General features: G+C 39.3%; 1 protein-coding gene across 5 annotated transcripts in view; it reads right to left on the bottom strand.

Annotated features, from left to right (window-relative positions):
- adamts14 (ADAM metallopeptidase with thrombospondin type 1 motif, 14) overlaps nt 1-27,518 on the bottom strand; it is a 211,218-nt gene that overhangs the window by 7,061 nt on the left and 176,639 nt on the right. For 4 of the 5 annotated variants that reach the window (XM_073025269.1, XM_073025266.1, XM_073025267.1 and 1 more), the window contains 10 exons: nt 25,403-25,551; nt 23,324-23,499; nt 22,346-22,479; nt 21,305-21,428; nt 14,597-14,677; nt 14,192-14,355; nt 12,408-12,573; nt 7,570-7,702; nt 7,211-7,418; nt 1,939-2,068 (listed from right to left, as the gene is read on the bottom strand). In XM_073025269.1, the coding sequence (XP_072881370.1) occupies nt 1,939-2,068; nt 7,211-7,418; nt 7,570-7,702; nt 12,408-12,573; nt 14,192-14,355; nt 14,597-14,677; nt 21,305-21,428; nt 22,346-22,479; nt 23,324-23,499; nt 25,403-25,551 (1,465 nt within the window). The remainder of the gene's footprint in view (nt 1-1,938; nt 2,069-7,210; nt 7,419-7,569; nt 7,703-12,407; nt 12,574-14,191; nt 14,356-14,596; nt 14,678-21,304; nt 21,429-22,345; nt 22,480-23,323; nt 23,500-25,402; nt 25,552-27,518) is intronic. The other variant, XM_073025268.1, reaches the window with a different exon arrangement.

The following is a 27,518-nucleotide window of genomic DNA, read 5'->3' as shown; positions in this document are numbered from 1 at the left end:
TGCTTTACTCACATTGGCCTTCATTAGGACCTCCTCAAAAAAATCAGTGATGATGTTCTGGAAACATAGAAAACCTACAGCACAATACAGGCCCTTCGACCCACAATGCTGCACCGAACATGTCCTTACAAATCTCTTAACAAATCTACGCTATCCTGGATTTACCCATGTTTCACTAAATGCTTATCTATCTTCCCCCATAATTTACTCCAACAATTACAAAAATGAGTGATCTGTAATTACTCAACCTGTCACTTCCCCCTCTTTTAACAGTTTTACATCTGTTCTCTCGTAGCAGAGAGTGTTAGAAAACTATAGTGGGAGCATGCACTAACTCCTTCCTTGTTTCTTCAAGAGCCTGAGGTTTATTTTATTCAGGGCTGCTGACTTATTCATTTTTAAAGATGCTAGATCCTTTAACACATCATTTCTCTGTTTCTCTCATATTCTTCTAAACCTGACTGCATGAACATCAATTTCTCTAACTTCTAGTAATTTCACCCCTTCCTCTTCTCCCTTTTTTCATTTATCATTCTGACTCCCAAATACCCCTTCTCTTCTCCCCATCTGCCTATCACTTCCCTCTAGTGCCCCTTTCTCCCACAGTATCACTCTCAACTCCTATCAGATTCCTTCTTCTTCAGCCCTTTTCCTCTTCCACCTCTCACCTGATTTCATCTATCACTTGCCAGCTTGTTTCCCTTACCCTCCCATCATCACCTTATTGTTGTTTTCCCCTTCCTTTCCAGTCCTAATGCAGGGTCTTGACCGAAGAAGTCGATTGTAAATTCCCCTCAATAGATGGCGCTTAACCTGCTGAGTTCTTCCAGCATTTTGTGTGTGTTGTTCTGGATTTCCAGTATCTGAAGAATCTCTTGTGTTCATGGTCTATCTCTGCTTAATATTTTTGTTACCTCACATTCTTCTTCCGTAATGGAAATATACTCCTCTGTTAAAAACATTCATTCGAAACTTCACACGCCATTTAGGGATTTAACCAAACACTCTTTCTTGTCTTTTAGACTATTCCATTAGTCCCTCCCTTGGAGGCTTCTTGATTTTATCATGTCCCTTCTCTGCCCTCAATTTTTAAAAAAATTTCACTTCTTTAATAATCCAGACTTTCTGCATTGTGTGCTTTCAATATCTTTCATAAGTTTCTCCTTATAGATTTGTCCTGCCTGTATATTCTTCAAGATGCATGGGTGTCTAGAACTGGAAGATCTCCGTTTTACTTTAATGAGTACATATTTGTCCTAAGCCTTCATTATCTTTTTGTTCATTCCTCCCACTTCTTTACACAGATCTATCTCCAAGTGACTGTTTCCAGTCTACATATGCCAGTCTAATAAATCTGGCTGTGCCCCTTATATATCTTATACTCCTTTCTGTCCTTTTCTATTACTATGCTAAACAAGCTGAATTATGATTCACTGTGGTCTCTCACTGACTCTTTACAGCCATTCAGATTCACTAGGGGAATGAAGTCTAAAATCACTCCTTTGTGTGGCTCCAAAATACTGACAAAAATGGGCAGTATGGTACTCTGACACCTGCATGTGTGGCCTTCTTGTAAAGCTGTTATTCCTGAAAACCTTGAATTAAAGAATAAATGATTTTGCACTTCACAAAAACCTCATTTATTTCAGACTTTTTTTCTGCCTTTCAAACTCACCCATTCTTTCCAATCATGTTTATCAAACCCCAACTACCATATTGAATTTTGCCTCTTCATCAGTAGTGCCAAAATCATATCATAGCAAAAATATCCATTACCAAGCAGGTTCTACTTACTTTGGGTATACCGACCTCTACATCTAATTCAAATTAACTCTGCATTTCAATGGAAACCAACATTAACAGTGCAATTAAAATATTGCTGTTTTATACAACATGGAGAACTAAGGTCAGCTTACTCACATGTGGCTACATCCTTACCAATGCACTGTGCCAGCTTGCACTCTTGTACGCTCTCAGGCTTTTCACCCACACATTGACTGATGGTGTTATCACTGCCTCGGCAGACCACCTGGCGTTGCTGGAAACCTTCTCCACAAGTCACAGAACACTGGGCCATGAAAATTAAGGACAGTGGAATAAGAATGAGGTTCTTGCAATGGGAATATATAAAACATACATGGAAACATAGAAATGTACAGCACATTACAGGCCCTTTGGCCCACAGTGTTGTGCCAATCATTTAACCTACTCTAGAAAATGTGTAGAATTTCCCTACTGCATAGCCCTTTAGTTTTCTAAGCTTCATGTACCTATCTAAGAGTCGCTTAAAAGTCCCTATTGTATCCGTCTCTACCACCTTCGCTGGCAGTGCATTCCACGCACCCACCACTCTCTAACATCCCCTTGTACCTATTTTCAAGCACCTTAAAACTATGCTCCCTCGTGTTAGCCATTTACTTTACTTTACTGTCACCAAACAATTGATACTAGAGTGTACAATCATCACAGCGATATTTGATTCTGCGCTTCGCGCTCCCTGAAGTACAAATCAAAGTAAATATAATAAACATTTAAATTATAAATCATAATTAGAAAATAGAAAAGGGAAAGTAAGGTAGTGCAAGTCAGGTCTGGATATTTGGAAGGTACGGCCCAGATCCGGGTCAGGATCCGTTCAGCAGTCTTATCACAGTTGGAAAGAAGCTGTTCCCAAATCTGGCAGTACGAATCTGCAGGCCCCTAAACCTTCTCCCAGAGGGAAGAGGGCCAAAAAGTGGCTGGCTGGGTTGGCCGTGTCCTTGATTATCCTGGCAGCACTGCTCCGACAGCATGCGGTGCAAAGTGAGTCCAGGGATGGAAGATTGGTTTGGCATTTCAGCCCTGGGAAAAAGCCTCTGGCTATACACAAGATCAATGCCTCTCATTATCTTATACACCTCTCATCCTCTGTCATTCCAAGGAGAAAAGGCCAAGTTCACACAATCTATTCTCATAAGGCATGCTCTCCAATCCAGGCAAGATCCTTGTAAATCTCCTCTGCATTCTCTGAACTTACCATTCAAATTTTGTTTTCTCAGAATATGATGTTTATCATGAAGGTTTAATAATAACATGTCACTTAGACTTCACTTTACTTAAAATTCACTTTGCAGAATCAAGAAATCCAATCTTTCCTTCAATATATGATTCATATGAGCTTCTTATCATCTGAGTTAACCTGAATCTATTCTTTCCATTCTTATCCAGCTCCTAAAGATATTGACCTAATAAAATGCTTTAGTACAATTTAATAATATTATAACAGTATAGTGGATCACTGTAATACTGCTGTAAAGCCCCCATGGAGTTCACAATTTTCAGCTGTAAAATCCCTAGAACATTGGATGGCACTTGGCTAGGCAACAGTGATAGGCCACATATTAACCTTAAACCTTTAGGTGATATAGAAGCAGAATTCTTCCAGTTGCAGGGGAGTGATTCTCTTTAATGAATGGTTGCTGTAATAATAGAAGAGATGTTAGAAACTGCTCTCAGGGAGTCTGAGTGATGTGGATGGGTAGTTGAAGAACAGGGTCCACAGGAGGCATGCTCTTTGTGTAGAAAGGCCACAGACTACCTAAAAGGTTACAGTCAAGCTCTCTGCAGAAGCTGGTATTAAATGTGCAGTCAGTGAATGCCTGTAATACCCATGCTCACTATACCTTGTCCTATAGGCTGAAAGAAAAGTAAATGGTGCTTTCTTTGCTTGGGTAACCACCCTAATTTAAAAGCAGAAACTGATGAAATGTAGCAATACATTGGAATGAAATTGAGAGGAGCTATGACTTTGATCGAAAGGCAAAGCAGGCTGGGCACATTTGTAAAACTCGTATTTGAGTTGCAATAAAGCTACAGATCTCAACGGGAATGGAAAATGTAATCTGAGTGTTGCCATCTATAGAGCATGGTTTCAGGAAAACTGGATTAGCAGCAGTTGGTCTGTGAGGAAAGAACCAGCAATTTCAACCTGTGAGGTTGAAATATCATGGTAGGAACAATATTGGCCATTGCACAAGAGTTGATAATATTGGGGTAATTTCACAACATTATCAAACAAAATGAGTTAAAAATTTGAATTTCCCAGTGGGTGTTCAAGATGTGCTGATCTCTGCATAATATTGCTCTGCTCCACAGTGACTACTTTAAATTCTTCAACACATCTTGTGATTTGCAATGGGTATCAGGCCACTGCCTTTACTTAAGTAGTAGCGAATTCCATATTCTTATGTTCCCATCAAATCGTTTTCTGTACTTAAGACCATAAGACATAGGAGCAGAATTAGATCATCTGGCCCATTGAGACTGCTCTGCCATTCAATCATGACTGATCCTTTCTTCCTCCTCCTCAACCCCAATCTTGGCCTTCTCCCTGTAACCTTTGATGCTATGTCCAATCAAGAACCTATCAATCTCTGCCTTAAATACACCCAACGACCTGACCTCCACAGCTGCAGGTGGCAACAAATTCCACAAATTCACTACCATTTGGCTAAAGAAATTTCTCCACATCCCTGTTTAGAAAGGGCACCCCTCTATCCTGAGGCTGTGCCCTCCTGTCCTAGACTCTCCTACCATGGGAAACACCCTTTCTACATCTACTCTGTCTAGGACTTTCAACATTCGATAGGTTTCAATGAGATCCCCCTCATCCTTCTGAGTTCCAGCGAGTTCAGACCCAGGGCCATCAAACGTTCCTCGTATGATAACCCTTTCATTCTTGGAATTGTCCTTGTGAACTTCCTCTGGACCCTCTCCAATGCCAGCACATTTCTTCTAAGATGAGGGGCCCAAAACTGTTCACAATACTCAAGGTGAACCCTCACCAGTGCCTTATAAAGCCTCAGCATCACATCCTTGCTCTTGTATTCTAGACCTCTTGAAATGAATGCTAACATGGCATTTGCCTTCCTCACCACCAACTCAACCTGCAAGTTAACCTTTAGGGTGTTCTGTACAAGGTCTCCCTTTGCATCGCAGATTTTTGGACTTTCTCCCCATTTAAAAAATAGTCCGCACATTTATTTCTACTACGAAAGAACATGATCATGAATTTTCCAACATTGTATTTGATTTACCACTTTCTTGCCCATTCTCCTAATCTGTCTAAGTCCTTCTGCATCCTACCTGTTTCCTCAACACTACCTGCCCCTCCACCAATCTTTGTGTCATATGCAAACTTGGCAACATAGCCATCTATTCCATCATCTAAATCATTTATATAGAGCATAAAAAGAAGAGGTCCCAACACCGACCCCTGCGGAACACCACTAGTCACTGGCAGCCAACCAGAAAAGGATCCTTTTATTCCCATTCACTGCCTTCTACCAATCAGCCAATGCTCTAACTATGTTACTAACTTTCCTGTCATACCATGGGCTCTTAACTTGGTGAACAGCCTCATGTGTGGCACCTTGTCAAAGGCCTTCTGAAGGTCCAAATATACAACATCCACTGCATCCCCTTCATCTATCCTACTTGTAATCTCCTCAAAGAATTCCAGCAGGTTCATCAGGCAGGATTTTCCCTGAAGGAAACCATATTGACTTTGTACTATCTTGTCCTGTGTCACCAAGTACTCCATCACTTCATCCTTAACAATTGACTCTAACATCTTCCCAACCACTGAGGTCAGGTCAATTGGTCTATAATTTCCTTTCTGCTGCCTTCCTCCTTTCTTAAAGAGTGGAGTGACATTTGCAATTTTCCAGTCCTCTGGCACCATGCCAGAGCCAATGATTTTTTGAAAGATCATTTCTAATGCCACCACAATCTCTAACCCTACCTCTTTCAGAACCCTAGGGTAGAGTTCATCTGGTCCGGGTGACTTATGTATCTTTAGGCCTTTCAGCTTTCTGAGCACCTTCTCTCTTGTAACAGTAATTGCATCCACTTCTCTTCCTTCACACACTACATCAGGCATACTGTTAGTGTCTTCAAAAGTGAAGACTGATGCAAAATACTCATTTAGTTCATCAGCCATCTCCTTGTCCCCCGTTATTATTTCTCCTGCCTCATTTTCGAGCAGTTCTATATCCACTCTCATTTCTCTTTTATTGTTAACATATTTGAAAAAACATTTACTATCCACTTTGATATTATTTTGCTTGCTTGCTTTCATATTTCATCTTTTCCCTTCTAATGAGTTTTTAATACTCTCTGTAGGTTTTTAAAAACTTCCAAATCCTCTATCCTCCCACTAATTTTAGCATTGTTGAATGCTCTTTCTTTTGCTTTTACAATAGCTTTGACTTCCCTTGTCAGCCATGGCTGTACTATTTTACCATTTGAGTATTTCTTTATTTTTGGAATACATATGTCCTGCACCTTCCTCATTTTCCCCAGAAGCACACACCATTGCTGCTCTGCTGACATCCCCGCCAGCAGCTCCTTCCAATTTACTTTGGCCAACTTCTCTCTCATACCAGTTATTTCCCTTACTCTACTAAAATACTGGCACATTAGACTTTACTTTCTCCCTATCAAATTTCAAGTTGAACTCAATCAAATTGTGATCACTGGTTCCTAAGGGTTCTTTTACCTTAATCTCCCTAATCGCCTCCGGCTCATTACATAACACCCAATCCAATGTAGCTGATCCCCTCGTAGGCTCAATGACAAACTGCTCTAAAAAGCCAACTCTTAGGCATTCAACAAATTCACTCCTTTAAGATCCATTACCAACCTGATTTTCCCAATCAACCTGCATGTTAAAATCTCCCATGATTACCATAACATTGCCCTTTTGACACACCTTTTCTATTTCCTGTTGTAATCTGTGGTCCACCTCCCAGCCACTGTTGGGAGGCTTGTCTATAACTGCCATCAATGTCCTTTTACCCTTGCAGTTTCTTAACTCAACCCACAAGGACTCAACATCTTCTGATCCTATGTCATCATCTTTCTACTGATTTAATGCCATTCTTTACCAGTAGAGCCACACCACCCCCACTGCCTGCCTTCCTATCCCTTCCATTTAATGTGTAACCTTGGACATTCAAGTCCCAACTACATTCATCCTTCAGCCACAATTCAGTGATGGCTACAACGTCATTCCTGGCAATCTGTAATAGTGCACCAAGATCATCCACCTTATTTCTTGTTAGTGACTATCTTACAGCTAATGACTTGATTGAACCACAAATTTAAACATTTTGACAAGTTTAGAATGGTCAGAAGAATTAAGTTTATTCAAGAATTAAGTTATTTGTACCTGAGACCAAGCTCCAGTCCGCCACAGCCCTGGACATGGTGTGCGGTTACATGGCCTCCGATTGTCAGGGCGTTCTCCTGCGCAGTACTTGGCATGCACTGTTTTGTTGGCACCTTCATTAAGATATTGGATACACTGTACAACTCTTACTTGGTATCCTACTTTCCCACAAGTTTTGCTACAGGGTCCCCATTCCTTTGTTAACCATCTGCAAAAAAACAAAAATAAACATGTAAACAATGTTCAACATTAATAATCAACACTGACAGATACTTTCAACTGGTTGGCCTTTAATGGCAAGATCTGTTTGAAACTTTGTTCACTGTTTCCAAATAAGAAAGGAGTAACATTGTACTTACGATGGCTGAGTGCAGTCATGGAGATTGCAACGTCTCCTTATAGGCTTTGGTTTTTTGTCGTTATCACAGAAATTCCTTTGAACCATTTTACTATCACTTTTTCGTCTACATCCGTATTTTGTATATTGTATGCCTGAAAATATTATTACAATATTACTATAATATTGCAGTAAAATAATATGTAGAGTATACACAAAATCTCAATTTGGAGTTTTGTTTTTTTAACTAGACTACAAATTAAAGACTTCCTTTTGAACTGGATAACTGCAGTAACTTTACTGCTACCTTCTTAGAAGTGAAATATATAACTGGAGATACAAAAGACTGCAGATGCTGGAAATTTGGGGCAACTAACAAGCTGCTGGAGAACAGAGTAGGTCAGGCAACATTCATGGAGAAATAGGCAGTAAACATTTTGGATCAAGACCTGATGAAGGGCTGAAGGGAAACAAGAGCTGCCTGACCCACTGAGTATCTCTAACACCTTGTTTGTTGCTTCAAAATGTATAACTGTATGGTACGATTATATTTAATTCTTTAAAGATTTTACAGACAGTAAATCGTGCAGCAACACTGCTCTTGAAATTGACATCCTTGATATATTCCCAAAACACAAAAACTTTTGTTTGTATTCTCATCTGTTAACTGTCCTTATTTTATAGCTTTTGTTCGTGGTCTTTCTAACTGCCCCCATTAACACACCAATTAGACATCTTCTACAACAACTTCACAGTAATACTAGCCTTACCCTATCAGAGATATTCCTATTATCCCTTTCCTCATAATGACAAATGTAATCAACCAGAAACATTATTTCTGTTTTCCTTTGCACGGATGCTGCTGAATGTTTCTTGAATCTTTTATATTTGTTTTTGATTTCCAGTATCTGCAGATTTTCATTTATAGTAGAGCTGGATTCTACTGATCTTGTAGAAAGGCTAGCTTTAAGAAGTCTCAGTAATTAGAAGTAAAATGGAAAAGTTCTTAGTTTTTATTACATTGTGAAGAGGTCTTCACAAAATACAACAGCATTCAGCATCAGCACTCTAAGTAGCTAAAAAGAAACTCATTGTTTCCTTGTATGTAGAGGTTGAAACTCTGGTCTAGCATTCTGTCAACTGGCACTTTGAGTAGTCCAATATGTTCTGAATCAGCAGTACAGATCTGTACTAATTAACTAATTCTAATTAAGATATGCACTAATCTGTAGCTAATTAACTTGGAGGTGCAACTTTTGTGATCTCAACCAACAACAATTTTAGCCAAAAGCGATTTCAATTTACAGAATATTTGGGTTATGTATAGTTCTCTGAATCCTTATGTAACATGTGGGGTGTACGTACATAAAAAGAACAGTTCTGCCCATGGAGTAATTTCTGTGATCTAGTATTGTCTGTGGTCTGGTAGCAGAGAGGTCCCAAGGGTGCCATACCAGAGAGTTTCAACCTATACATACAAACTCAAAGTCTTTTAAATGCTTTTAATGATTTACAACTGAGCAGCAAGCTGCATTCTTATGCTAAACTAATGGAGTTCAGTGTGGGAGAGAGAACTTGGGCTACCTGGTATGCAGGAGAACTTTATGCCAGATTGCAGTAGTCTCAATTTAACATGAAGAGGAAGGAATAGCTACAAAAGCCTCAATGTTCATAACGTTTATGATTTGGAATGTTCCTCAATGTCTCAGAACGGCACTGGTTTTGAAGCAGATATAAAGGTGTAGGTGTATAACAGCCCGCTGTGAATCTTCCTCTCCATTTTATGGACAGAGACCATTTTGAGTACCACATGTGAAATGGAAACTGCTATCTGTGTCATGGTCCTGACCATTAATTCCCCATTTTCTCCTAATTCCCTTTGATTGTGTCATGGTCCTCACCATTAATTCCCCATTTTCTCCTAATTCCCTTTGATTGCGTCATGGTTCTGACCGTTAATTCCCCATTTTCTCCTAATTTCCTTTGATAGCAGCACACCTGGTTTTCATCAAGACTTGCAGCATAAGAACCCTGGCTTTGCAACCACTAGTTGCCAGATCGTTGGTTTTGCCTGTGTGGTAATTAACATTTCCTGGCCGCTTAGGATTGTGTGTTCTAAGTTTTACTCCAGCACTGAGGTTTACCTGTGAAACTCTGTCTCTCCATGCTAAGAAAAGCTTTGTCTGCTGCTTCCCTTTCTATGCTCCGTGTCAAGATAAGTTCGGCCTGCCTCCTGCTGTCCTGCTCTCCCTCCTGTTTGCCGTTCAACACTCACGCCCACGTCTACATCCTAACTCAATCTCCATGCCTGTGTTCTGCGTTTGGGTTCGCCTCGTTCGTTGCAACAATCTGAGGCTTAGTCACTGCTCATGGAATACTTCAAAGGGTGGCAGTGGCCAGGAGCTTTATTCATCCCATGGGACTGCAAACAGTTGGTGCCTGCAGAAAAGATGCAGGGATTCTAAGAAAATAGTGATCTGAGTTTGACATGATCTGACCTGTTATAATGTTTTATATTATGCTAATTACTACTATAAAAATCAAATAATTGCATTTTTATAGGAGGACCACTGGTTTTGCTCAGGAACTACCTACCAAACATAATGCACTGCAGTTATTTGATCTATAAATTATTCTTCTGAAAACTTCAATGTATTCCATTTTACTAATTTTAGGATCAACAGACCTATCAGAATTCATTCTAAAATAAAGTTAATAGCATGTAATCCAAATTATCTTGTCCTCTGTTGACAGATCAAACCTATTTGCATAACAGGTTGAGGTAGTTTCATTTTATTCCAGGGATTCTCAGATGCAGCTGAAAATTCAGAATAGTTCCCCAGTGTGGATTCACAAAACATTAAACTGAATATAAGCACACCATAGTTATATGGCTGGCATTAAAAGCCTTGTCCGGCACCTACTTTCACAACTCTGCTGTTGTTAGAACCAAAGAACACTACAGCACAGTACAGGCCCTTCAGCCCTCCATGTTGTGCTGACCCATATAATCCTTTAAAAAAAGTACTAAACCCACACTACCCCATAACCCTCCATTTTTCTTTCATCCATGTGCCTGTCCAAGAGGCTCTTAAATATCCCTAATGTTTTAACCTCCACCACCATCCCTGGCAAGTCATTCCAGGTACTCACAACCCTATGTGTAAAAAACTTACCCCTGATGTCTCCCCTAAACTTCCCTCCCTTAATTTTGTACATTTGCCCTCTGGTGTTTGCTACTGGTGTCCTGGGAAACAGGTACTGACTATCCACCCTATCTATGCCTCTCATAGTCTTGTAGACCTCTATCAAGTCCCCTCTCATTCTTCTACACTCCAAAGAGAAAAGTCCCAGCTCTGCTAACCTTGCTTCATTTGACTTGTTCTCCAATCCAGGCAACATCCTGGTAAATCTCCTCTGCACCCTCTCCATAGCTTCCACATCCTTCCTATAATGAGGTGACCAGAGCTGAACACAATACTCTAAGTGCAGTCTCATCAGAGATTTGTAGAGTTGCAACATGACCTCTCTACTCTTGAACTCAATCCCCCTGTTAATGAAGCCTAGCATTCCATAGGCCTTCTTAACTACCCTATCAACCTGTGCAGTGACCTTGAGGGATGTATGGATTTGAACCCCAAGGTCCCTTTGTTTATCCACACTCTTAAGTAACTGACCATTAATCTTGTACTCAGTCTTCTGGTTTGTCCTTCCAAAATGCATCATCTCACACTTGTCTGGATTGAACTCCATCTGCCATTTTTTTGCCTAACTCTGCAGCCTGTCTATATCCTCTTGTAACCTTTGACCACCTATAGCTCCATCCACAACTCCTCCAATCTTCGTGTCATCCGCAAACTTACTCACCCATCCTTCCACCTCTACATCCAGGTCATTTATAAAAATCTCAAATAGCAGGTGTCCCAGGACGGATCCCTGTGGCACTCCACTAGTCACCGACCTCCAGGCAGAATACTTTCCTTCCACAACTACCCTCTGCTTTCTTCCTTTAAGCCAATTTTTTATCCAAACAGCCAAGATTCCACTTATCCCATGCCTCATGACTTTCTGGGTGAGTCTCTCATGAGGGACCTTGTCAAATGCTTTACTAAAGTCCATGTAGACCACATCCACTGCCCTAACCTTATCAATTTCTTTTGTTACCTCTTCAAAAAACTCAATCAGGCTCGTGAGGCACGATCTTCTCTTCACAAAGCCATGTTGACTATCCTTGAGTAGACTGTACTTCTCAAAATGCTCAGAGATCCCAGGTTTCTCCCTATTACCTTTTTTAAACAAGGGAACTACATTTGCCATTCTCCAGTCCTCTGGCACTTCCCCTGCAGCCAAAGAGGATTCAAAGATCATGGCTAATGCTCCTGCGATCTCTTCTCTCAATTCCCACAACAACCTGGGGTGTATCATATCTGGCCCTGGGGGTTTATCAATCTTAATGTTTTTAAGAAGATCCAGCAATTCTTCTTCCCTAATCTCCACATTGTCCAGCACACAAGCCCGTCCTACTTCGACCTCATCCTGATCAAGATCCTTTTCGTTTGTGAATATCGAAGCAAAGTATTAATTTAGGACCTCCCCAACCTCCTCTGCCTCCAGGCACATGTTGCCCTCTTTATCCTTTATTGGTCCTACCTTCGTTCTCGTCATCCTCCTATCCTTCACATTCTTAGGGTGGAAATGATTCTGCTTATTTTCTTGCATCTAATGTATAAAGTTTTAAAGTGGAATTTCTTATGCCTTGAGTTTTTAAAGGGGAAAATCCAGTTCAGTTATGTGGAATGAAACCAAGTGTATTAATAAACGTGAAACATAGTGCTGTAATCAAAGTCATTAATAACATACCTCCTCCACAGGCTTTTGAACATTGGGACCAACTTTTTAAAGCCCACTCATAATTTTCAGACTCTTCCAGGAGAACATTGTTGTTGCCAATCACAGGAAGTAGATCTTCATGAATAACATACTTGTACATCATATTTGATTTAGCATCTTTACCTTGTGGAGTAATCTGAAATAAGAGAACACCTCTTCTATTTAAGTAAGCTTCAATAAATCCACAACACTATGGCCTAGAATTTCCTTGGTGTTCTCATGGTTGTATTGATCATTTATAGTATTTGGGTGTGGGCCTGTGTCCAAAGTTCAGTTGTATCCGAGGTTTAAGGCATTAAGCTCTCATACACCAACTTTATCTTCACTCATTATTCCACTGGAGAGTACATGAAGAAAAATGCTCAGGAGCAAGGTCCAGGTTCAGAGAGTCAAGAGCAATCGAGGCCAGGCATTGGAGATGAGGGTCATGAGTGGGAGAATGGTTTTGTGTAAGAGTCAAATGCTGGCAGCAATGAGTCAGAGACCTACTATTAGTCTTAAGGATAAGGGAGAATGGGGAAGATAAAGGAGGAAATCTGTCAATGATTTGACCGTGCCAGAGGTTGGGGTTATAGAAAACAAAATCAGTAGGGTGGTGGACTTGTGACTAAGGTTGGTTGGGATAGGGGAATCGAGGCATTTGATATGTCTGACTATAGGTCGGGCTAAGGAGGATTCAGTTTTAAAATATATATGCAAATGGCAGTATCAAGTACGGATCATGTATTGTACATGGAGAAGAGGGCAGGGTTTCTGAGATCCTGAGTAAGAACAACAAAGTATAAAAAATTTATATGAACTTTCAGTAGATAATAACCCCATCTTTGATCAACTTTCCTATATTCAGTCCTGGCTAGCATTAAACTGGGCTTTGGAATAAAATACTGTGGATTCAGGTTAATTGGGACATCGGTTAATTGAGACAGCCATTTATTTGGGACAACTCTTAAAAGAGCAAAATCTAATGAAGAAAATAGCCTCATTTATTTGGGACACTATGCCGCTTAACTGGGACAGGAGACTGTTGCCGAGAAGTTTCTAACTAGCGTTAGTCGGGTGTATGTCGTGTGCCCGTTAGACACTATACCATGCTCAGAGTGAACAGTTTTAAAATAGCGACACTTGTGTTTGTGTTCAAAAAGCAATGATTTTTGCAACTGATAATTAGTTAACAATAAGCAGTAAGATAATTCAGAAACTTTCACTCACTGTGGTTTCAAGCATTTAGGTTTAGAGATGACAGATATGAGTGAAAATTAAATGATTTCACTACACTAGTTAGGAATTACAAAGAATTTGAAGGTATTGACAATCATTGAAAGCATTATTTGAAGGCAGCTATTATCTACACCATGTGTCTGTGCTAACCGTTCATTTAGTCAATCAAAAGAACACGGCAGTGTACACTGAATTAATTCCTCCATTGATAACTATTAGGAACTAATATACAATGTTAGAGTACTGTAGTAGTTTTGGTAGTGTTCTATTTAATTCTGTATTTTATTTAAATACTTAATTTGTTACTCAGTTCAATTGTTGTGTATCTTTTTTATACCTTTTTAACTACTTCCATGAAACTTCAGCTAGCTGGGCCAGCTGCTTAATTGTGTTAAAATATACTGGTTCCAAAGGGCTCCAATTAATTAGAATTGACTATATTAGAAAAATGGAATCTTGGAATGAGTTAGAACACCGAGAGGAGAAGGAAAAGTTATTTTTTCTGAGAAAGGAAAACTGAATCTTGCATTGCTTACATAAATAATTACGCTGTCATGTAGTGGACCACTGGTTTTAAGGACTTCCTTGTCAGTTTCTACAGAGTACTCCCATTCCAGACCCATTTCGATAAATATCTTTGGCTTTGCATTTTCACCTTTGGCATTGAGAATGAAATTACCAGATGCTTGAATCTTCACAGCTGTTCAAAAGATATAACCATTAAATGCTTAATATACTGTAACTTGCCCCAGAGATGACATTAAATATTTTAGAACAGTAGTTTAACTGTCAGGTAATAAAAGAGGAACAATGAATTCTGACGAATTACTGCATTAATTTCTATGGTAACAAATCTTGCTGATGTTTGAAATTTTATCCAACATGGAAAAGACTGAAACAATTTACAGACTCAAATACTGAGATGCCAAGGAAAAACTTACAAATTAGATTTGTTGATGGTTCAGTTTCTTCTATCTGAATATGTCTTGCTCCAGCTGGTATTTCAAACATTTTGAACATCCCTGAAGGATATAAAATATCACATCTCATTTGCTCTATCTGTTTGACCTGAACACTGTGAAAGCTGAGAATATTTTCAAGCCTCTCAAGCACTGCACAGATTTAGTTTTAGTTCAATATAGAAAGATGGATAAACCTGTAAGTAATCAATTTCTATTATCTGTTTCCTTGTGTAGCAAACAGCATCATTCACTATAATATTACTTACCATTATCTCTGCTAATTGCCAAACAAACTAACAGGTATTTATTTCCATAAGACCATAAGACACAGGAGCAGAATTAGGCCATTCAGCCCATTGAGCATGCTGCACCTTTCCATCATCGTTGATTTATTATCCCTCTCAACCCCATTCTCCTGCCTTCTCCCTATAACCTTTTTCGACCTTACGAATCAACCTCTGCTTTAAATACAGTTGGCCCTCCTTATCCGCGAGTTCCGCATGCACGAATTCAACCAACCGCGAATCGAGAAAACCCGGAAGTGCTCTTGCAGCACTTGATGTTCGAGCATCGTTCGCCTCACATCTCGTTCGTTCGCTACTTTGTTCCTGTGAAAAAAATGGCTCCTAAAAAACAATTAGGTGGTCAAAGAACTTCCTCAAAGGCTAACAGGGAGCGTAAAGTGCTATCTCTTGCCAAGAAAGTAGAAATATTTGATCTTTTGAAAAGTGGCATGTCGCTTTCCGAAGTGGGCTGTAAAGTCGGTTAGAAGGAATCGAGCATTCGCACAATAAAGCAGAAAGAAGCTGAGATTCGTGCAAGTGTTAGTGCTGCCCCTACAACTGCAAGAATGGTCTCTCTGGTTCATAATAAAGTGCTTGCAAAGACTGAGAAAGCATTAACTGTGTGGCTAGAGGACATGTCACAGAAGCATATCCCTGTCGATGGCCAAATTATACATGAAAAAGCTCTTAGTCTCTATGAGCACTACTGTGACGGGATTGATGAAAGCGAGAGAAACGTTTAGGGCTAGTAAGGGATGGCTGGCTGGCTATGTAAAGCGCTACAGCTTCAAGAACGTAAAGATCACGGGAGAAAGCTTCCTGTAACAATGTTTCTAACTAAAGCATCTGCAATTCTGAAGTCTCGACGTCCAACGCTTGAAGATCCTCAGCCCTCAACCTCCACAGTTCCTGACTTTAGTATTATTAAGCCTCCTCCAAAGTGTCCTTATTCTCTAAACAAGACAGTGTAACAACTACTGTACAGGTATTACAAGTTTTACTTGTTGTTTGATCATTGTTTGCCTCGCGTCTCATTCGTTCACTGCTTGTGTTGTGAGTGAGAGGAACATGTACATTTTTTTTCTTGTCAATATTCCCTAAACATTACAGTATAACAACTATTTACATAGCATTTACACTGTATTAGGTATTGTAAGTAATCTAGAGATGATTTAAAGTATACGGGAGGATGTGCATAGGTTATATGCAAATACTACTCCATTTTATATAAGGGACTTGAGCATCCATGTTTTTTGGTATCCGCGGGAGGTCCCGGAACCAATCCCTCACGGATAAGGAGGGCCGTCAATGACTTGGCCTCTAAAGCCATCTGTGGCAATGAATTCGACAGATTCACCACCCACTGGTTAAAGAAATTCCTCCTCAGCTGTTAGAAATGGACCTCCCTCTATTCTGAGGCTGTGCCCTCTGGTCCTAGACTATCCCACTATAAGCAACATACTCTCCACATCAACCATACCTAGGCCTTTCAATATTCAAAAGACTTCAATGATATTTCCTCTAATTTTTCTAAATGCCAGCAAGAACAGGCCACAAAGCATCAAATGCTCCTTACATGTTAACCCTTTTATTCTCCTCAGGGCCCTCTCTAATGCCAGCATATATTTTCTTAGATAAGGGGTCCAAAAATGCTCACCATACTTCAAGAGAAATCTAACCAATGCCTTATAAAACCTTAACACTGCATCTTTGTTTTTATATTCTAGTCCTCTGAAAATGAATGCCAACATATATATGCCTTCCTTACCATTGACTCAAACTGCAGGTTAACATTTAGGGTATCCTGCACGAGGACTCCCAAGTACCTCTCATTGTTTAATTTTCTCCCCGTGTAGAAGATATATGCCTTTAATCTTCAACTAAAGTGCATGGCCATACACTATAATATTAGGATGTGGGATACTAATTACAATGGGAGATAGAAAAGGGATGCAATAAGGTAACATTATGATAGTCATGGGGGATTTCATTATGCAAGTAGATTGGGTAAATCAGGTTGTTCATGGATCCTAAAGAAAGGAATTTATAGAACGCCTGTGAGGATTTTAGAGCAGCTTGTGATTGAGCCCACTGGGGAAAAGGCAATTCTGGATTGGGTGTTGTGTAATGAACTAGATATAATTAGGAAGCTTAATGTAAAGGAACCCTTAGGAGACTGATGAAAATATGATAGAATTCACCCTGCAGTTTGAGAGGAAGAAGCTATAATCAGATGTATCTGTATTACAAGGAACCTATAGGGGCATGAGAGGAGCTGGCTAAGACCTTGTACTTCTTTCTCTCCTCCTCCTACCTTCTTCCTCTGACCTCATTTTTTTCCCAGTCCTGATGAAGGGCCTTGGCCCAAAACGTTGACTGCTTACTCTTTTCCATAGATGCTGCCTGGTCTGCTGAGTTCCTCCAGCATTTTGTGTGTGTTGCCATAGATTTCCATCTTCCACAGATTTTCTCACATTTGTGCTAGCTAATATTGATTGGAGGGTGGCAGAGCAGTAGTGGTTGGAGTTTCTGGGACAAACTTGGAAGATGCAGGATAGATTCACCCCAAAGAGGAAGAAGATTCAAGATTGTTTGAAGTCATTTCCAGTACAAAAGTGTAAAGAAGACCAAAATAATAAAAAAGCACAATAAATATAAATGCATAAGATAGCTTATATACATCGATTGAATATATGTCCATAAAATGATGCTAAGCACAGTTATGTCCATACATAAGGTGACTCACAGGAAATGACAGAATAGTGGTGGTGGGTGGTGGGTTAGTGAGTGGAGATGTTGATTAGCCTTACAGCCTGGGGAAAGGAACTTGAGGAAGAATTCTAAAGGGAAGATGAGGCTACCTTGGTTGAGAAGAGAAGTCAAAAACAGCACAAGAGGAAACGAGAGGGCCTGTAACATAGCAAAACTCAATGGGAAGTTAGAGGATTGGAAATCTTTCAAAGAGAAGACAACTAAAAGAAAACATTAAGGAGAGAAATGATGAAATATGAAGGTAAGCTAGCCAATAATATTAAAGAGGATACTAGAAGGTTCTTCAGATACATGAAGTATAAAAGAGAGGTGCGAGTGGATATTGGACTGCTGGAAAATCACACTGGAGAGGTAGTAATGTGGGATAAACCAACGGCGAATGAACTGAAGAAGAATTTTGCATCAGTCTTCACTGTGGAAGACGCAAGCAGTATGCCAGAAAATCAAGAGAGTTGGGGGTAAAGTGAGTGTAGTTGTAATTACTAAGGAGAATGTGCTTGGGAAGCTGAAACGACTGAAGGTAGTTAAGTCACCTGAACCTGATGGACTACACCTCGGGGTTCTGAAAGAGGTTGCTGAAGAGATTGCGGAGGCATTAGTAGTGATTTTTCAAGAATCACTAGATTATGGAATGGTTCTGGAGGACTGGAAAATTTAAACTATCTTTCCACTCTTTAAGAAGGGAGGGAGACAAAACACAGGAAATTATAGGCCAGATATTGGGGGTCCATTATTAAGGATGAGGTTTTAGGGTACTTGGAGACACATGGTAAAATAGGCCACAATCAGCATGGTTTCCTTAAGTAGAAATCTTGTCTAACAAATCTTTTGGAATTCTTCGAGGAAATAACTGGTAAGATAGACAAATGAGAGTCAGTGGATATTGTTTACTTGCATTTTCAGAAGGCCTTTGACACGGTGCCATACATGAAGGCTGCTAAACAAATTAAGAGCCCATGGTATACCAGGAAAGTACTAGCATGGAAAGAAGATTGGCTGACTGGCAGGAAGCAAAGAGTAGGCCTAAAGAGAGCCTTTTCTGGTTGGCTGCCAGTGACCAGTGGTGTACTGCAGGGGTTGATGTTGGGACTACTGCTTTCATGGTATACATCAATGATTTAGATGATGGAATCGATGGCTTTATTTGCTTAGTTTGCAGATGATACAAAGATAGGTGGAGGGGCAGCTAGGGTTGAGGAAGCAGGGAGTCTGCAGAAGGACTTAGATGGATTAGGAGAATGGGCAAAGAAGTGGCAGAAGGAATGTAATGTAGGGAAGTGTACGGTCATGCACTTTGGCAGAAGGAATAAAGGGAATGACTGGTTTCTAAATGGGGAGCATATTCAGAAATCAGAAGTGCCAAGGACTTGAAAGTCCTTGTAAACAATTTGTTAAAGGTTAACATGCAGATTGAGTCAGCAATAAGGAAGGCAAATGCAATATGAGATTCATTTCAACAGGACTAGAATATAAAAGCAAGAATGTAATGCTAAACACAAGGTGCACTGCAGATGCTGTGGTCAAACCAACACGTACAACACGCTGGAGAAACTCAGCAGGTCGGACAGCACTGACTGCTCATTTCCACAGATGCTGTCCGACCTGCTGAATTCGGTTGTAATGCTGAAGCTTTATAAGGTATTGATCAAACTGCATTTGGAGTATTGTGAGCAGTTTTTGTCCCCTTATCTAAGGGTGTGCTGGCATTGGAGAGGGTCCAGAAGAGGTTCATGGGAATGATCCCAGGAAAGAAAAGGTATGAGGAGCATTTGATGCATCTGGGCCTGTATTTGCTGGACTGTAGAAGAATGAGGTGGAGTCTCATTGATACATATTGAAACGCCTGGATAGAGTTGGCGTGTGGAGTATGTTTCCTATAGTGGTGGAGTCTAGGACCAGAGTGCACAGCCACAGAATACAAGGACGTTCCTTTAGAACAGAGATGAGGAGGAAATTCCTTAGTCAGGGGGTAGTGAATGTGTGAAATTCACTGCCACCACAGGTAGCTGTGGAGGCCAAGTCACGGAGTATGTTTAAAGCGGAGGTTGACAGGTTCCTGATTAGTAAAGGTGTCAAAGATTGAGAGAAGGGAAGAGAATGGGGTTGAGAGAGATAATAAAACAGCCATGATCGAATGGTGGAGTAGACCTGATGGGCGAATGGCCTAATTCTGCTCCTATGTCTTAAGGTCTTAGGGTCTACCAGTCTACATTTATTTCCAGCTATTCCTACCTCCATTCAATACTGTTCACATCTTCAAGTTAGAGTCATCAGAAAATGTTGTATTTTTACCTCTCATAGCTATATTTAAAATACTATCATGCCAGAAAAAAAACAGTTGATCTTAGCACTGACTTTCTGGGGAAGATTATTCTCTCATCTTAAAAAGCTATTGTTCACCACAGATCTCTGCTTTCTGTCCTGTTTCTTATTCATATTGCCACATAATCTGTTTATTCCATTAATCTCTATTTTTCTAGTTTATTATGTACAACAATATCAAATGTTTTCTGAAAATGGCATTTACTGCATTCTCTTTATCATTTTATCAGTTACGTCATCAAAATTTCAAATAGTCTGTCCTTTATTAATTCAAACCTCTCCAAGCGCCTATTAATATTTTATACTGGTTACTGATCTCAAAGGTTCCCCATCACTAAGGTTAAAATACCTTCATCTTGGGCATCCAATAGTAAAAAAAATTATAGTGGATCAGTTTAAGAGTAAATTTGTAAAGCATTTTCTTCAACAAGTGGAGATAAAAATTTGAAGGCTTTTCATCAAAGGTCTGTGAATACTCAGTCAACTGAAATTTCTAAGATTAAGGCAGTTAAGAATGTCAAATAAATAGAATTAAGGTACATGTCCAAAATAGTACAACTTGATGAATAAACAAAGAGTCTTGATGAGTAGAATGATCTACATCCCTAGTGGTAACATTCCAGTACTTCTGAAACTGAGTGTCTCTACAACTGCTACAACACTGTACTCTGGAAATCATTACTCTAAGTACTTCCAATTTACTAATTGCTGTTTCAACATCAGAAGTTTCCTCAACATCTATTTCTTTGGCCACATCTCTGGTCATTTCCAATTCATTCATATATTATCATCCACTTTTCCTCTGTGGATCAGTGTAGAATGGATGCAGAGTTAAAAGTAATGTAAAAGTGTGCAAGTTGCATGATATGACTCAGCGATGCAGTATAGAATCAAAATGAAATACTTGCAATTGCTCTGAAAACAAACAACACTGAAGAAAAAAAAAGCAAAATATCTTTTAGGTCTTATAATATTTCAGTAACTTATCACAGTCCTGCTGCAATGTGCAGAGTTATTTAAAGATGTCAGGATTATCTGAAGATATTAAACTGATTATCCAAGTTAATGGAATTGCTAAGTTGATAGTTATGCAACAGAAATATTGTATTCGATTTCCTCCATATTTCCAAATTCAATTATTTTTGGTTTATGATTTTTGAAGTGCTGTAAACGTGGAAGCAACAAGAGATCGTGGTATGTATTAATTGAAGTAGTAAATTAATTTAAATAACTTGAAATAGGTCTATTACAATAGGCAACTTTGTACCAGAAAACTGAGCTACATGTGATCACTGTGGATAGAACTCACCCATTTGTTTGGTTGTCTTGGCAATGGTCCCTTTAACAGTTCGACAATGTGCATTATCACCACCACAAACACCACATTTATCTTCTCGTTTAAAAGAACCCACTTCTTTGTCACAGCCTACAAGCTTCAAAACAAAAATTATTCAACATTGTTAAGTATCATCCCCTGCCAAAAAGATCAGAATTAACTCTACAACCAAGATCATAAATATTAAGACCAAAATCGTAAGAAGCAATCCTTTTCTACATACATTCAGTGGTCACCTTAAAAAATAAAATGGCCTTTAAGTGTATGTTCATAGTCTTCTACAGCTCTAGTCCATTGATTTCAAGGTTCGACATGTTGTGCACTCAGAGATGCTTTTCTGCACATCATTGCTGTAACAGGTGGTTATTTGAGTTACTGTTGCCTTCCTGTCAGCTTGAATCAGTCTGTCTATTGTCCTCTGACCACTCTCATTAACAATGTGTTGTCGCCCACAGAACGGCTGCTCACTGTCTGGGTTTTGTTTTCTGCACCATTCTCTGTAGACTCTTGCGACTGTTTTGCATGAAAATTCCAGGAGATCAACAGTTTCTGAGACTCTCAAACCACCCCATCTGGTACCAACAATCATTCCACGGTCAGAGTCACTAAAATCACATTTCTTCCACCATTCTGATGTTTGGTCTGAACAAATGAACCCCTTGACCATTTCTGCATTTCTGACCATTTATGAATTGAGTTGCTGCCACATGATTGGCTGATTAGATATTTGCACTAATGAGCAGGTATACACGTGTACCTAATAAAGTGGCTGCTGAGTATTAATACGTTATCAACAGTTTATGTATTTACACAGAACATTTAACACAACAATGTATTGAGCCATTATAAGCCACGTGGATGTGTTAGCATAGTATTCATAAACTTGGCCTAAGACCCAGCTACATTTTAGGGAACACTTTAAGTTGGGGTGGTTTAGAAAGAGAATTCAAGAAGGGAATTCATGAATCCAGAATTAGTGGAATTAAGGAAAAGTTAATAGTGAAGAGCACCTACCACACATTCTCCTCGAGCACACACACTGAAGGGATCCTTGTAACTGCAGCGAGTACCATCATGCACAACCTGATTCATAAACACCACATCACCTGTTTCCTTGGACTTGCAAATCAGTTCACATTTTTGAGCCTCTAGCATTTGTTGATAGGAAAATAAAAATAGTGGAAGTTTATATAGGCTTATGAGTGAAATTAAAGCTCTGAAAACAAAACACAAAAGGGTTAGAAGTACCCAAACCACCCAGGTTTGGTTTACCTGTAATTCACTCCCAGGCATTCTTCATTTCATTTCAGTATATTTCCTTTCCTTATTATCTTGGAAGAAAATGATTTGAAACAATATTGGCAACAGTACTGCTCAGAGAATGAAGGGAATGGTGATCAATGGGTGCAGTGGAGTTGAAGAGGAGCTTAAAGCACATTAACGAAACAACAAAAGCAGCATCATAGGATGGATGTCAAGATTTAAGTCCAACATGTTATTTTTACGTGACAGGATCCTCAGATTTATTAGGATCTCTGCGGGTACACTGGAAAGGATAAGGCCTGGAGTGTTAAATTGCTGGGCAGCAAGAAATACAGCATAGTTAGACAGGGTGGTGAAGGTGCCATTTGGCATGATAGCCTTTATCTGTCAGGATACTGGGTACAAGATTTGGAATGCCATGTTACAACTGTACAAGGTGTTGATATTCAGAGTACCAGATACAGTTCTAGTTGTCCTGCTACAGGAAGGATATCATTAAATTGGAAAGTGTACAAAAAGGAATTATGAAGGTATTACCTGGACTGGAGGGCTTGAGGTATAGGGAGACCCTGGATAGGCTAGGTCACTTTTACCCCTGTAATGTAGGAATTAGCTCCCCACTAGCATGATAAAATCATAATTTATCTCCAACAATCCTTTAATGATTCATTACCCAGTATTCAATAGTTATAGCCTCTGCTTTAAATAGAGTATCAAGGACAATCTCACCATCTTGAGGCTCATAAGGGAGCCAGGTATGCTTAACATTTTGGTGAAGATAGTACGAGTTTCGCTGTTGACACTGCTGAGCCCGAAAATCTTTAAATTGCCCCGAGCAATCTTCAGAATTGCAGACTCTATATTGAAAAGCAGGGCCACGGCAGTCTCGGCCACCATAGGCAGGGCTGCAGAGCAGTAAAAACACAATTAGTGACAAGATATGCATTCTTATTTTACTGCATGATTTTATTAATAAGTCATAATCTTATTGTCTTGATAGTTTGTGGAGCTTTCCAGGTAGCTATACTGGAAGTTCAGTAGCTTCCAATATAGTGATGTTCAAATAACTGACAATTGATGATGTTTGATTAGCTATCCAGCTACTTAGTGTAGCAAGGAAGATGGTGATGGAATCCATGGAGGAGAGATGCCAACTTGCATGCATCTAGACTACATTCGTATTCAAGCATGTATTCCAATGCATTAAATATGCCTATCCTTCAGTGAGAGTGTACAGGAAAGAAATGCTGATTTTAAAGTTGGAAGCGCGTGGGGAAGACGAAAAGGAAAAATATCCACTTCTGTCGACTGTGGTTATGATACGTTCTGAAAAATCATACTACCAGGTTTCCCCTGCAATCCGAAGATTGAGCATTCCTATGAAACCATTTGTAATTGGTAATTGCAATTACCATTAATTTATATGGGAAAATTTTTGAGCATTCCCAGACCCAAAAAATAACCTACCAAATCAAAGCAAATAACACATAAAATCTAAAATAACACTAACATATAGTAAAAGCAGGAATGATATGATATACACCCTAAATAAAGTAGAAATATCATAGGTATGGTGTAGTTTCACTTATCAAACTTGAGAAGACAGCTAGCCAAAATCGATTTGGAGAAAAAAAATTGGCATGTACACGCATGTGCACATACACGCATACGCACGTACACGCATGCGCAAACAACTGCCTGCACAAGGCTTCACGGTCATTGTAGTCTTTCTCGGGGTAAACACGTATAAAGCGGGCGTCCTTTTTTCGTAAAAGCGAAAATCCTCTTTGGTCAGCAAAAACAGGTACTAATGTAGGTCTTTCATAACAGCGAGTAGTCACAATGCGAACGTTCGAAAAACGGGGGCCACCTGTACTAGGCTCAAGGACAGCTTCTACCCCACACATTAGACTATCAAATGGTTCCCTAATACAGTAAGATGGACTCTTGACCTCCCAATGATCTTACACCTTTTTATCTACCTGCACTGCGCTTTCTCTATAGATGGTACACTGTATTCTGCATTCTGTCACTGTTTTACCTTTACAGTGTAATGGATTGATCAGCATGCAAGGCAAGCTTTCAATGTTCCTTGATACATGTGACAATAATAAACCAATTCCAAATCCATTCATTTAAATTCCACCTATCACCTCCAAGCTTCCCAGACCATTCCCGTTCATTCTTATTATTTTCCAAAATAACTAATTTGTTCTTGGAGCAGTAACATATTGTTTAACAGCAATAACACTTAATCAAATTATCTCAGTGGGAAGTATTCTTATTCAGAAAACAATGAATTCAAACAGTTTTTCAGGGTAATTGGCATGTCAAGAATCTGCAAATACAATTCTGAAACATATTGTTCTTAGGTCTAACTAGTAGACAGAAGTTGCCATAGTGCCTTGTAGATGTTTAGATTTATTATTTTAAGTGGGGAGGCAACATTTCTCTCTGAATCAGATTAATTTCAGTTATTGATTGTTAAATCGGTGCAAGTTATCACTAAATTTCAAAGAGCAACATAGCATGTGAAGAATCTCAGATACTGCTGAGAAATGTGGTAAAACAGCATCTTTACTGCTTATGCTGTGTCTCCTGTTATAAAGGAAAATGATTCTTAGTAGCTGACTGCAAAATGGATTTTCAGCGGAATGGATTTATCACTCAACAGATTATAAGAAATATATGTTTAATTGTTGACGTGCTGCATAGATTGGCTGTGGTTCTTCTCATATTGCAAAATATGCCTCTGAAAGAGCAATGTTATGAACACACAATTAAGTGTATCATTTGGTCCAAACTTACAAAGGATTGTTGCACTGCCTACTACGGAAGCGTACTCCGCCACCACAGGTCCTTGAGCACGTTCCAAACTTTGTCCACGAACCCCAGCTTCCATCCTGACTGTACAGCTGATCTGGACTCTTCCAAATGCAGTGACCCTTGAAGCACCACTGGAAAGCAGAAATGGTCAACTATCTTCAGAATTTGTTAATAGCTACAATATTATGGATTAAACTCAGAGCTTTGCATTCCTATTGCTGAGCCACCAATGACAAAGTTCAAAGCAAATTTATTATTGAAGCACATATGTGTGGCCATATACTACCTTGAGATTCATTTTCTTGTGGGCATACACTGTAAATCCAAGAAACACAATAGGATCAATGAAAAATGGCACCAAACAGGATGGACAAACAACCAATGTGCAAAAGACAGCTGTGGGCAAATACAAAAGTTAAAACAAATAAATAAATAAATGAGTAATAAATATAGAGAACGTGAGATGAAGGGTCCTTGAAAATGCTTCCATAGTTCTGTGATGGAGGGAGTAAATTTGAGTGAAGTTATCTCCTCTGGTTCAGGAGCCTGAATGGTTAAGGGGTAATAACTGTTCCTGAACCTGGTAGTGTGAGTCCTCAGGCTCCTGTATCCCCTCCCTGATGGCAGCAGAGAGAAGGATGATGGATAATGCTTTCCTGTGAGAGTACCCCATGCAGATGTGTTCAGTGGTGATGAGGGCTTTACCCTCGAGGTATCCACTACTTTTTGTAGGCTTTTCCATTCTAGGGCATTGGTGTTTCTATACTAAGCCATGATGCAACCAGTCAATATTCAGACAATATTAAAGGACACAAATTTAGAAATAGAACATTTATTGCCAATTAGTTGAAGATGGGGAAGGAGATGCAACTCACAGGAAACAATTCATTGCACAGCAAAAGAGAGTCAGAAAACAATTTTAAGCTACACCAGAAGAATTACCTCACCATTCTATACTATCTAGTTATCTACAACTGTCACTAAAAAGTTAACTGAAAATTGCACCCAATTTTCAACATAAATAACTTTTCACCCATTCATTTAAGTTAAAAATTAGTTCTCCATGACTTGGACGAGCATCAGTTCCATTAAATCCATCGTATAGAGCCCAATGGCAGAAAAGAATATAAGTAAAACTATTCTCTCCATCTACTGTAGATAAAATGACCATCAACACACAGAATACTTGGGAGAGTAAGAAAATTGAATCTTTTACACATACCTCTTTATAAATGTTGGAATAACCTGATGTAAAAGATCAGTCATCATATTTTTGAATGGTTGAGTAAGTACAGGTAAGGGGGACAAAAGACCTACCCTGCTTGTTTTCCTTCTGTTTATATGAACAAGGAATAAATTAAAATGCTTGAAATGTGGCAACAAGATGAAATACAAGAATAATATGAAAAGAACTGTTGTATTTCAGACAGGCATATTTGACCCAGAATCACTTCTAGTTGTGTAATTTTGGCAGGGTGGGAATCACACTCAATCGGTGAGCCTGCTGGAATTCTTCAGACAAATGGCACTTCATTAGTTTACGGAGTAGAGAGATGGGGTGTTGTTGATCATTTATTGGCAAATGCTGAGAACAAGATTTACTGGAGGTTATCCAGGCAGAAATCTGATTTAACATTTACTTAAAACAAAACAAAATGGCAACTTTTGTAACGGGGTGACTTTGTTTCCTCAGTGGTGATTTAGTCCTGAGCATTCCTGTGGGCCTCATCTGTGATGTAACTCTCTACTGGATGTTTGCATTTGGCGGCAACCAGCATATTTCAGATAAGGCAGGGAGAATTTCAGTGGAGAAAAGTTTCCAGAGGTTTACTCCAATCCTCAAAAAGTTTATTTTCAATCATCTTTGACACAAAGACCAAGGGCTCCTTGAATCCCACCCATTTTATTTCATGTTATGACACACAGGAATATCTTCAAAGCATGCCCATAGCAAAAAAAAACAAAAACTTTCTTATTTTAATTGTTGGCAAAAAGGAATATCTACTTCACCATTTCCAGTTAGTTTTAATTATTGCAACCTTCCCTTTACCATTATAAGTGGCTCCTTGCACATACAAACACTGGCTAATTATTGCTA

The sequence above is a fragment of the Hemitrygon akajei genome, chromosome 21, assembly GCF_048418815.1.
Source record: "Hemitrygon akajei chromosome 21, sHemAka1.3, whole genome shotgun sequence".
NCBI classification, from domain to species: Eukaryota; Metazoa; Chordata; class Chondrichthyes; order Myliobatiformes; family Dasyatidae; genus Hemitrygon; species Hemitrygon akajei.
Note: the sequence above shows the minus strand (reverse complement) of the source record. Positions and strands in the feature narration are given on the sequence as shown.